General features: G+C 33.8%; 2 protein-coding genes across 5 annotated transcripts; one reads left to right on the top strand and one right to left on the bottom strand.

Annotated features, from left to right (window-relative positions):
• On the bottom strand, positions 1 to 1,980 carry LOC144843081 (translation initiation factor IF-3, mitochondrial-like). 2 transcript variants are annotated; one of them, XM_078699768.1, is made up of 3 exons: positions 1,896 to 1,980; positions 623 to 1,340; positions 1 to 390 (listed from the first exon to the last, which is right to left on the bottom strand). In XM_078699768.1, exons 2-3 carry the CDS (start codon positions 1,313 to 1,315, stop codon positions 235 to 237), a joined length of 849 nt encoding a protein of 282 aa, XP_078555894.1. In that variant the 5' UTR covers positions 1,316 to 1,340; positions 1,896 to 1,980; the 3' UTR covers positions 1 to 234. The 2 variants fall into 2 exon arrangements, with proteins under 2 accessions (XP_078555894.1, XP_078555893.1); XM_078699767.1 differs by lacking the exon at positions 1,896 to 1,980 and adding an exon at positions 1,706 to 1,743.
• Positions 1,980 to 12,159, top strand: LOC144843048 (uncharacterized). Of its 3 annotated transcripts, XM_078699704.1 has the most exons (17): positions 1,986 to 2,036; positions 2,631 to 2,676; positions 5,521 to 5,550; positions 6,040 to 6,142; positions 6,537 to 6,667; positions 7,169 to 7,218; positions 7,452 to 7,559; positions 8,017 to 8,144; positions 8,322 to 8,364; positions 8,896 to 9,013; positions 9,513 to 9,673; positions 9,805 to 9,900; positions 10,037 to 10,138; positions 10,274 to 10,511; positions 10,727 to 10,855; positions 11,051 to 11,167; positions 11,265 to 12,159. In XM_078699704.1, the coding sequence occupies exons 1-17, from the start codon at positions 2,003 to 2,005 to the stop codon at positions 11,332 to 11,334; spliced, it is 1,704 nt and encodes a 567-aa protein (XP_078555830.1). In that variant the 5' UTR covers positions 1,986 to 2,002; the 3' UTR covers positions 11,335 to 12,159. The 3 variants fall into 3 exon arrangements, with proteins under 3 accessions (XP_078555831.1, XP_078555830.1, XP_078555832.1); XM_078699705.1 differs by lacking the exon at positions 5,521 to 5,550 and having other exon boundaries at positions 1,980 to 2,036; XM_078699706.1 differs by lacking the exon at positions 5,521 to 5,550 and having other exon boundaries at positions 6,043 to 6,142.
• Positions 12,160 to 12,192: the final 33 nt, after the last annotated feature.

Raw genomic sequence — 12,192 nt, 5'->3', positions numbered from 1 at the left:
TTGTACTTGACTTCAATTTATTATTATGTCTCAATATTGAATAGGAAAACATACAGAGTGTACACATTATAACTACTGTAGTGTGTCCAGTCCTTGCAATTGTATGCATTGACCAGCTAAAAGGTTACGTTGGACTATCAAATAAACTGTAGCCACAATTTTTACTGTTAGACCTCAGACAGACTAAACTTGTGTATAGTAACCAGTTTATTACAAATTAAATTTAATTTCATGTTAGGTTTCGTTTTCCTTCTTTTGCTTAACCTTTTCTTTAGCCGACATGTGTCGCAACGTTACTCGTATGCTGTCTCCATTTTGTCCACATTTTTTTGGTGGTCCGTTAATAGTAATTTCATTTAATCCACGTAAAATATCATTTATGATCTTCATCTGAAAATAAAACATAAGAAATGTTAGTAAACAGTGACTAACCAAGTAAATGGCGTGAATAACCAAGTAAACGGTGTGACTAACCAAGTTAACGGTGTGCTAACCAAGTAAACGACATCATGACTAACCAGTTAAATGGTGTGACTAACCAGTTAAATGGCGTGACTAACCAAATAAACGGCATCACTAAACCAGTTAAACGTCATGACTAACCAAGTAAAACTGAAAATACCTTGTCATCTTCTGTAGTCGGTGTCTTTGCAGACCGTTTGTGCATCACTGTCACACGGACATGATACTGATGTTCAGCGTTCTCCATCCAATTCTTGATCTGCTTTTTCTTAGTCTCCAGGTCGTGTTGTCCGATGTTCTCCGATATTGTCATTTCCTTCGTCTCTGTTGGCTTCTTCTCTTTTTCCTGCACTTCTTTTGCTTTCATTCTCTCCTGGTGGAGCTCACTTCCCGACATCAATTTATACAAAGGATTTGGTTTTGATTTACTGTTAATTAACACCAGTTTTAAGTTAGATTGTTCTTTAAGTTTCATGGCTTCCTTTCGAGTAATTCCAACATGTGTTTGATCATCAGAAATCATTAAATCTAAGATGTCGTGCGGAATAAATTTTCCAACACTCTCAAAAACCTTTACACCAGTATTCTTGTTATCCCTCCTTTTAGAGCCTCTCTCCTCTGGCAAGGGGGCACTGGTATCACTGTCCAAATCAAGTGGTATTTTGCTACAAAATAACCTTTTCTTTGGTTCGTAAGTTGGACACCAATGGAAGAGTGTAGTTTTTACATATTTATTGTGCAAGTCTTTTGATAAAAGATGTTGCCAGTAAGGTTTTGTATATTTTGACAGACATTTACTAAAAGCAAGTCTTTTAGAACAGAACATTCGCATCGTGCATGTCACAGCGGCCATCCTATCTGCTCTCTCTCTGCATGACCTGTGGAAGAATGAAGAATTATATTTTCAGAGAAAAATTTGAATTTTAAAATATTATTATGAAGAAAGGAAAAACTATGGTTATGTCAGATCATCTACAGACAGGTAGAGATTGCCATAATCAAGTCCTTTTTCATGCATTTGCACAAAAGCTGTAGCCTGTATCAACTGAAGGACAAAAATAAAAAAGGGTTGAAAAACTTTTGCCAAACAAAGAAACACTAAATATTAATGAATTTGTTATATAGGTCATAATTAATTGTGATCTTTTATTATATATATTCCTTGTTGTTTTGTTTTTGACTCCCTTGCAGCAACATATACTTAACTAGTCCTAGCTAGGGCCTAGTCTAGAAATAGAGGTACCAGCCAGGAGTATCCCCATTCATGAGATAGAGTGAGTTCCGACTGCCTGGCTGGCAGACTTAATATCACACAGGCTGGATCACCTTTCTCAAACTACGTATTTATCACCATTTAATCGATAAAATCATTATCATGCTTGGTAGGTAGCTTAGTATCTCGTGCAGGTAGAAGGAAGAGCGAATTTACCTACCTCACTCAGCCCACTGTCTTTTTCTAAAAAAACATCAACACAAAACACATGCAAAATCAACTTTTTTTTTGTCCCTCAATCTGAACTTTGACCCAAACAAAACAAATATGGCTGACGACGAGGACTCGTGGTTATACGGAGGTAAATTATTTCATTTATTAAAGATGTAGCATTTATTTATATGTAAAAATTTATTGTGCAACGTAAAGAATACATTTTAAAGTATATTTAATGTTTAAGTTACAATATAATATTGTGAAGTAGTAACTTAAAAATTATCAAAATTTGTTAGGCCTATCTTTTTTGTTGCGTCCGTTTGTTGCTTTCTGCAAACCACTATCTGTCGTGGTCACGTTTTTTCAGAGAAGTAGGAAGTGATCATGTAGGCCTACATACTTTGAAATAAACAAATCTTTAAAAATACGGGTTGAAATAGCATAATAAAGTAAATAGTAGATAATGGTTTGCATAATGTATATTATATTGCAACATAATCAAAAATGAAAAATAAAGTGAATTTATTTTAAAAAATAAACTGAGTGTAGGCCTAGTCTACCTATAGCTATACTAGTACTACTAGGCCTAGTAAATAAAATAAATCTGAATTTTCTTCTCCGTCCAAGGACCAAAGTATTTGTATCCACTGAATCTGATCATTGCATAAGATTAGGCAGACTGGTTTTATTAATAATTTCAGTTTTAATTTACTTAATAATAAAATAAATTTCTTGGTAGATGGTGAAGAAAAAAGTGAAGAGGAGGCTGTAAAAGTTAATGATGAGTAAGTATACATTATAAATATTACTTTGTTTGTCAATTTATTTGAATTTTCAATCAGATGCATGTAAATGCCTCCTGCCCCAAGGTGTTTTATAATTGTTTGAAAAAAATATATAAATAATGCGTTGTCAATTGTTTATGACCAAAAAGTTGCATTGACGCACACATTACTGACAGACGTTTTAGAGAACAATGACACACTATGACTGTCCTATTTGACATTCATTCAAAGATGTCGTGAGGTGGTTTCCCGAGTGATCGTAAAATCAAAACGGTACTGGGTATGACCAACTAGCGTTATTGTCACCAACTAGTCATCCATTCATAGAAGTACTGATGTAGTAGCCTATCTGTACGGTGACCATAGAATGTGACCCGAGACATGACTAACTACGACTTTTAGATGATAGAAAGTTGAGAAAATTTGTTACGAGTAGTTGTACGATATGAAGATGTTTATGAAACTATGTTAAAGATGTAAAACATACTACACTAGGCATATAAACAGTAATGTTTGTTAGTATAAACAATTTTATGTTACAAGATATAAGGAAGGAAAGCAAAGAGATTATGGAGCGGCTGTACCTGAATATACAATACAAATATTGTAAGGTTAAAATTAGAAATTTAGGCGATCTTGTCAAAGGTCAAGCGCCTTCAGTCTGCCACGTTTCGATATTCAATATTGAACTTGACCTGACGTGGTTCCACAATATCTTTATATGAAAAATTTGTAGAGTGGATAGAAAATTATTGAAAAGGTTATTGTTAAACTGTTTTTAATATACGTTGTTCGTTTTAATGTTAAACTATGTTTAAATTTTCTCACCTTTTTTAAAAAATATTTTATTTCAAGATGAAGGAGATTGAAAGTTTATGTTGCGTACTTGTTTCTGTGTATACAGGACGCTAAAATATTAAAATTATTAGATTGGATTTACGTAATATGATTATATTTTATGGTTTATATGAATGATAATTTTAAAATAGAAATGATTTAGTTCTAAATATAATATTAATTAGTCTTACCTTGTCTGAAAGCCATTTGGTTTGGATTATAATGATAATGTCGGAGCTGTAGTAAATTTAATATGTTTTTACCGACCTTTCCTTTGTGAGAATGTTATGTTTAAAAGTAACAGGTTCGAAGGTTTGCTATATGCGTGTGTTAGAATGTGGTATCGAAATGACGCGGGTGATTCGATTACGCGTAAAAGTCTGTATAGATTATTCTTATTATTAATTAACGTATGGTGATCAAAGTAAATTTATGTCATTTAAAAAGGGGTGCTTATAATATATTTAATCTGGTATAAAAACATTTTATAAATCATAAAACACAAAATGAATGAATAAATATAGAGGTAACATTATGGTACAGTATGAACAACGATTTATTTGACAATATAAAGGTGTTTATAAGAATATATAAAATACAACAATTTAGTATTAAAGTATTATAATACGATATCAAAATAATAGTAAATTATATTAAACTTTTAATTTAATACGTTTGATAAGTTGCAAGTTTGTTATGCAAATGTTTATTTGTGCAGCATATTTGTTTAATCTTTTTGTCGTTATAAAAAACGTATTGTATTTTATACTTGTTGTTGAGTAGGTGTTCGTGGTTATTTATAATATCTTGCATAATATTTGTTTTGTCTGTAGTTTTATCAAATTTTGTTTTTATAAAAATTGTTTGTTTATTAATATTCTTTGTGATCTTTTTCTTTGGGTTCTGTTTAAAATTGATCAAATGTTTTTTAATGAATTTGTGGCTGTAACCTATTTTCTTTAATCTTAATGAGAAAAGGGTGGTGATGTGTAGATATTCTTTTATATTACATGATAGCCGGTTATAACGATGGGATTCTGTTTTGATAATGCTTTTAAATATTGCGGGGTTATGGTTGGATGTTTTATGAATGTATGTATATTTTTGGTATGGTTTTTGATAAATTGAGTAGTGTATTTTGTTTGTTGATAGTGTTGTGTAGTTGATGGAAATGTGTGTGTCTAAATATATCATGTTGGTAGTATTAAAAGTAAAGTTGAGTGGAATATTGTGTGGGTAGATGTTGGAAATGGATTTTATAAGGTCAAGAGAATTAATTTTAGGGTTGTTGATAATTAGTGCGCCGTCGTCTATGTATCGGGTAAAAAGGAAGTTGGAAGGGTTTAGTTGAAATCTTTGTTTTAATGTGGTGAGGAAGTTTAATTCTTTCAAAAGGAGGGTAAATAGCGATTTGGGCGCTGTGGTAAGACCCCATAATGATTCCCTGTATTTGTTTATAAAAATAAGGTCCGGCTTTGAAGTATGCGTTGTTATTAATTATGTAGTTTAATTTTGTGAGATATAATTTGGTTTCATTGTTAAGATTTAAAAGGTCGCAGGCATTTGTAATGGTGTCATTGGTATCTTGTATTGTGATGTTAGTGTAAAGGCTTTCGAAGTCCCAGGAAATAAAGAAATTTGTGTCGGAGTATTTTGTGTTAATTAATTGTGTTTTGGAAATAAATTCGTTTGAGTTTTCAATAATGGGAAAGGGTACATTTTTGTCATTGAACATATCTTTAATTTTGTTTATAATTAATTTAAGATGGTGGCCAAGTGTTTTTGTTTTTGTTGACCTAATTGCTAACAATCGAAAGCTCCCTAATCTGGGTGGGCGGTAAAGTGACGGACATTGACGAACCATTTAGGTTTTTGATGCACCTTTGTGTCATTGATTATTTTTATATGATGCCCTCTCCCAGGGGTTGTATAGTGCGTCATACAATTGACAAATGCATTACAGTGAGTTTACACATGCTTTTGTGTTTTAATTTTTTCACTTTTTAGAGATGATGATGATATAACCCAAGGAAAGAGGTTTGATAAAATAAAATTGTATAATTCTGATATTAAATGCAATTACTGTACTGTTATACTAATGACAACACACTGTCATATTTTCTGCCACTCACCAACACCAGACTAGATCATATGTTCTATTTGTATTATGTTCCACCAGCTTAACCGAAACTACACATTTGCTATTTCTTTACGTAATACTAATCTTATAACTAACAACCCTAGTGAATGTGTCATCATGTGAACCGACCTACTTTTCCCTCAAAGCAATTATTGCAATCTCAATTTTTTCTTTTTAAAATGTTCTGTTTCAAAACAAAAAAATGTGATACATTGTAAAGAAAATGTTAAAATAACTTTATCAAATTCTATAGATGTCTACTGTAAATGTACTTCATTGTCGTGTTGCACAATGTAATTTTATTTTATGAAAAACGCATTAAAAACAATCGTTATGTAACTTGAAGTCTCCAAATCTTTTTAAAGGAAACTCTTTTTTCTTTACAGTAGTTTGTCAGCAAATGCTAAAGCATTCGTGAGTCAAATATCAAGGACATCAATACCTGAAGTTACAAAGGCAGAGCCTGAAAGAAAACCTAGTTTATCAGCAGTAAGTACAGTAAACTTGTGCATCACAATTAACGTTTAAAACACCAGTGTCCCCTTAATAGGGTTGTTCCTCTATTAGGCCTATTTTCCACTAGGCGAATCGAAAGTGCCAAACTCATCCGTGTTCATGTTTCCATCTTCCAAATCCCTCTCTATGCATTCGTATAAGCTGATGCCTTCGATTTGCGCACAAACAAATTCTTCTAGTTGAAAATCGGCTGTAGGGCTGTCTCATTATAGGGGTATTTCCAAAATAGGCGTGTCTTCTTAATAAGGGTGTCTCCTTAATAGAGGTGTCTAGTTAACAGAGGTGTCCCTAAATATGTAGTTAGATTATAATAGTGGAGTTTATCTAAGCTCAGCCAGAACACATCTTACTACGCTCTTTCTTGTAGGAACCTGTTGAGCCTGCTGTTCCTGGTGAGGAAGATGATGGAGCCTATGAGGATAGTGATGATGATAGTGATGACGATGACGTACAGGTTACCATAGGAGATATCAAATCAGGAGTACCTGCTTCTTATCAGTAAGTTTACCATTTTCTTTTTCTGTCTAGGACTTTTCAGTCCGATTAAAATTCCATTCTATTTTTAAATTTTTGTTTCATGTGGTAAAGCCAACTCAGGCCTTGTCTTTTGAAAATCATAGGTGTGCTACAAATTGCACTCCTCAATACATTCAGGGGTGCTGTAGGTGTGCTGTTTGTATTTTCGTGTGTAGAAGTTTACCGAAATGTAAGCGTGTTGTAAATCGCACTCAAGGGCAGTTTAGGAGTGTGTTAGGTGAGTGATCGCACTCACTCGCCTTAAAAGACAAGGCCTGCCAACTTTTAAATAATAATAATGAATGTGAAAGGTGACAATTATGTGAAAGAAAGATATTTATTTATTAAACATTGGCAAATGGCCTAAGAGAACACCAAGAGCCTATGGCCCAACACAGAAGTGAGAGCCTCTTGATATAATAACAAGCCTACATATAGTTTTAATGAAACAAATAAAATCCTGAATTTTATTTTTAAACCCAGGTATGGCCAAGGTGTAAATATACGAAACTCTTACAAGGGTGCAGCTACAGGTTTGTGAAAATACAAGTATTTTGAAAATGTACAGTGTTTTAGTATTACTATAAACTATGCTTCTATTCAGGGCACTAAACACTGTTGAGCAAACATGTATGAGAATCATGTGACTTTGGATTTTGCATTTTTCATTAAAACTTTGTCCATTAAAAATTAGATAAAATAAACATTTAAAATCACTCATAAAAAATATGCAAAATATATGAATTGTTTGAATGTTTTCTTTTAGTTAAACAAGTGAAAGGTGTTGACTTAGAAGCTGAAGGAACTATTAATGGAACTGCTGTATATTCATTTGATATTGATTCATTAGAAGAAAAGCCTTGGAGAAAACCAGGTAAGGTCAAAGGTTGATAGGGAATGGGGAAAACCAGGTAAGGTCAAAGGTTGATGGGGATGGGGAAAACCAGGTAAGGTCAAAGGTTGATAAGGGATGGGGAAAACCAGGTAAGGTCAAAAGTTGATAGGAAATGGAGAGGATATGGGAGAAACCCAGGTAAGGTCAAAGGTTGATAAGGGATGGGAGAGGGAATGACCGAAAACCAGGTAAGGTTAAAGGTTGATAAGGGATGAGGGAGGGTATGGGAGAAAACTAGGTAAGGTCAAAGGTTGATAAGGTTATGGCCGGAAACTAGATAAGGTTAAAGTTAATTTTAAGAAAACCTTGCTGGAATGAGTTTTGTCAAGAGTAGAACATTTAATTTTTTTCACATTGTATATCATATTAAGGATATTCACAAAAATTGGGCACTCTCCTAATTGGTATTAAACCTTTTTTATTATTTGCCTGCCAGGTGCGGATATCACTGATTATTTTAACTATGGTTTTAATGAAGACACTTGGAATATATATCGAGAAAAACAAAAAAGAATACGTGCAGATCCAGCTTATGCATCAAAAATAGATAACACGCATAATTATGTAAGTAATACATAGGTCAGGGGTCAAATATTGTTAAATTAGAAAACTCACATAACTATTTAAGTAATACATAGGTCAGGGGTCAAAGATATAATAACTCAATACAATATGTACTGTAAGTATTAAATCGCAAAAATGTGTACAATGATATTAAATGTTTTTTTTTTTATTTTAAAGGTATCAACACAACAGAGGTCTAAGGAAATTCATAATATATCATGTAAGTTTAGCGATTGACTGTCAACAATTTATAGGTGTAGATTTCTTAATTTGTCAGACATTTTGACGTAATTTGTACTTGATGATACTAGACCAGTTGTGAAAAAGTTTGCAAGTAATTCTTCTCGAACCCACAACCTCCAGGTCACTAGCCAGGTGTTTATACCGCTATACCATTAAGGTACCAATTTGTACTTAGTATCAAGTACAAATTATGTCATAGTACGGCAAACATCTGACCAATAAATTACTTAGCTCCCTGACACAAAGCCTATTCACTACTTTGAGGAGCCCATCCACTACAAGCTATGCTTTCATTTAGGCTTCTCCACTTTATTAGTAAAGTGAAATAAATGAAATGGAAACAAAAATAAAATGAAAGCTACTCCCAATAGTTATATACACTTTGTAGATTTCTTGCTGTGTACTTTACTGTTTAATGTGCTTCAAAAAATATAATATTTAATTAATAACTGTACACCATCACAAATATTTACAACTTTTTTAAATTTGTATTTTTTAAACTATTTAGCAATAAAATCACATTCATCGTTAAATAAACCATACGATAAAGAGCCTTCATCGATACAGACAGTAGGGACGATCACGACAGTGTCCAGCCGCCGTCGTCATAAGGACAGTTCAGACTTGTAAGTTACAATTTAAAATGTTCAGTACATATATTAATATTTATGATTTATTGTTAACAAGTTAAGCTCTGTTTACACTATCAAACTAGTTTGACAAAAAAGTGTGATGTGTGCCCAAATATGGCAGTGATGTGCCCAAATATGGTAGTGATTTGCTCAAACATGGTAGTAATATGACAGCATCATGTACATATATAGCCACATCACATTTGTTTGTCTCACAAAGTTTGATAGTGTAGACAGAGCTTTAAGCTTGGTTCCCACTTTGACGCAAAGTAGGTGAGTTGACCAATCACACGCAATGGTTCAAATGTCGTGAGGTGAGTTGACCAATCACACGCAATGGTTCAAATGTCGTGAGGTGAGTTGACCAATCACACGCAATGGTTCAAATGTCGTGAGGTGAGTTGACCAATCACACGCAATGGTTCAAATGTTGTGATTGGTTGGTACTTGCAGTAGGTGTACTTTGTAATCTTGAAATCATGTTCACTTTCAGTACTGAAGAAAATTATTCTCCGCAAGAAGAACACCCTCCACCAATGCAAATGCCTCCCCCTGGATATGGTGGACCACCTCCTCCACACTCTATGCCACCAACCTCAGGACCGCCTATAATGAGACCTGGACCTCCGCCAATGCCTGGACCCCCAAGACCAGGTATGTACTCATGTACAATTTTTTTCTCATTTAATAATTGTCTTTTTAATTTTTCATTTTAATTATAAGCAGAGAAATTGTCAGTGATGGTTTTATAAATGTTTTTTTAATGTGTTTTTTTTATGTTTTAGGTCCACCCCCTCCAATGATGCATGGGCCTCCACCAGGCATGGCTGGACCACCCCCAATGGCATATCCACCACCAGATAACAGGCCGCCCCATGGAAGTAAGTTCAATCTATCCATGTGTACTATTACAAGGGAGAGAACACCTAATTATTTACAAACAAAATTCTTTTATTGTTAATAATTATTGAACAATTCTTGAGTTATAATAATTGATATTTCTGTTTCTTTACACAGTGCCGCCACCCATTTCTGGACCACCACCAATGGGTATGGGACCGCCACCCCCACGACCTATGGGTGGACCACCTCCAAGATATCAGGACCCTTATTTCAGAGGTAAATAGTTATTTTTGTTGTCAAATTGTCAGTGATACCAAGATGTGAGGACACAATCTAAAAATAAATATACACCGTATTAGATTTTGTGGTTAAAAAAATATAATAGACTTTTTTCTTTTAATTTTTGTGTAGATCCAGGTTACGCTCCACCGCCTAGGTTTAGTGGACCCCCACCACCACATCCAGGCCCACCCCCAAATGGATGGAATGGGCCACCACCCCCAGGTGGGCCACCACCTCCAATTGTGCACAGTGGACCACCACCAACACATCCAGGTCCTGGTCCACCACCACCTCATGGTGCCTATCCTCCCTACTCCAAGCCGCCACCTTCTGGACACAGGTATTCAGAGGAAAGTGATATTAGCAGGTAAGTTGTTTTCTAAACTAGTAAAACTATAAGACAAAACTAAAACAGTTTTATCCTTATTTTACTTACTACAGGGTAGGTAAAATAGAGGTTTTTTAAAGTTATGTTTTGATCATATTTTTGTAGATAAAATTTTCAGTAATTAGACTAGACTAAACATAATTTAACACATCACAATCACAAAATTGATGAACTTTTTTTCTTTTTAATAACAGTGGCAGTGACTTAGAAGAGGGAAGCAACAGGAAACCTAGAGAAGGAGACAGATCCAGAGATAGAGAGCATGACAGAGAGAGGGTAAGAGATCGTGATAGATCTGAACGTGGTGACAGAGACCGAGAAAGGTAAGCCAATGTATGGAGTGCCATTTGTGCCATACTTTCACTCAAATATAATAACACATGGCAGCTTCAAGGGCACTTATTTTGCACTACTGAAAGCTATACTTACATATACCAGTATGTAATTATTATTATTATTATTATATATTATATAACAATACAACACAAAATATTACTGATCATTCTGTTGAATTCCAGGAGCGATCGAGAATCTCGACGGCGATCTGAAAGAAGCCATGATAGAGAAAAAGATAGAGAGAGGAGACATAGGGATCGTGACCGTGAAAGAGAAGAAAGGCATCGTTCATCTAGAAAGTAAAAAAACACTATCAGATAATCACAATAATTCGTTTTTCAAGATTCATTTTTTTTCTTATAAATTAATATTTTGATTATGTATTTTTTTATCTAGTTCACGAAGGCATGATGATGAGAGAGAGCGAAGTTCCAAAAGGCGGCGTGAGGACGTTAAAGAGGCCTAGACACGAGATTCACAGATTGGAAAGCAGTGGTATTAATTAAAAAACTCTGTCCTAAATTACCTGCATACACGTTGATGTATGTTAATGATTAATGATATGAAATAGAATTCTGGTGTTAATGTCCAAATATTAACCAAAAAATTGATCATGAATGTTGTGCTATATTTAAGAAACTACATAACATTGTGAGAAGGTTGATCTGGTGAGAAGGTTGATCTGATGAGCAGTGGGAGCATTGGGAAGCTTTTTACGTCTTGAAGTGGTGTTGTCCTGACCTAGAAGCCACTAAGAATATGTTGAGGAATTGAAACTTGTCCAAATGTCCCCTGCATTGCTGCTCACAATGCGTTTACATGATATACGTCAGAATGGACAAAGTTCATCAAGTAATATTCATGACCAACAAAAAATCTGTCTAGTTGTTTATGAAAAATTTCCGAAGTGTTAAAAACACATTTGATTTATTTGGAAATGAGGATGTAAAAAATTGTGCCTGTTCATAAATAATGGGAGGTACCATATTTGGAAATATTTGTTAAACCATGGACCTATAAATTGGTCCATGGTTAAACAGTTGTGAACATTTTTTATTGTCTACTTTGTTTTCAAATGTAGGTAATACTGTAGTTGTTTTCTTTTCATGAAACTTGGGATATATTTGGTCAATTTTATTAATACCATCATTATCCTCTTAAAAGCTGTATTTAATGATTTTAAACTTCAATAATTACTGACACTTAATTTTTCTTTGTTAAAAAAATTCTCTTTCGTAATTGTCAATTTTAGTTTTGAGCTAATGAAAAGTGTAAATTTTCTAAACTTTGATATTACAGTGGAATTTCATTTATTTTGTGTTGT

Source organism: Antedon bifida, chromosome 5, assembly GCF_963402885.1.
Source record: "Antedon bifida chromosome 5, ecAntBifi1.1, whole genome shotgun sequence".
In the NCBI taxonomy this organism is placed as follows: domain Eukaryota; kingdom Metazoa; phylum Echinodermata; class Crinoidea; order Comatulida; family Antedonidae; genus Antedon; species Antedon bifida.
Note: the sequence above shows the minus strand (reverse complement) of the source record. Positions and strands in the feature narration are given on the sequence as shown.

What these genes read in the sequence shown, in the direction of transcription:
- LOC144843048 (XM_078699704.1), top strand. Translation starts at nt 2,003, where the DNA reads ATGGCTGACGACGAGGACTCGTGGTTATACGGAG. An exon ending in GAAAACCTAGTTTATCAGCA is followed by an intron (nt 6,143 to 6,536) that starts GTAAGTACAGTA and finishes TCTTTCTTGTAG; the next exon opens with GAACCTGTTGAGCCTGCTGT. An exon ending in GCCTGGACCCCCAAGACCAG is followed by an intron (nt 9,674 to 9,804) that starts GTATGTACTCAT and finishes TTTATGTTTTAG; the next exon opens with GTCCACCCCCTCCAATGATG.
- LOC144843081 (XM_078699767.1), bottom strand. Translation starts at nt 1,728, where the DNA reads ATGAATGGGGATACTCCTGGCTG. An exon ending in AATGGGGATACTCCTGGCTG is followed by an intron (nt 1,341 to 1,705) that starts GTACCTCTATTT and finishes ATTCTTCCACAG; the next exon opens with GTCATGCAGAGAGAGAGCAG. An exon ending in CGACTACAGAAGATGACAAG is followed by an intron (nt 391 to 622) that starts GTATTTTCAGTT and finishes TTTTATTTTCAG; the next exon opens with ATGAAGATCATAAATGATAT.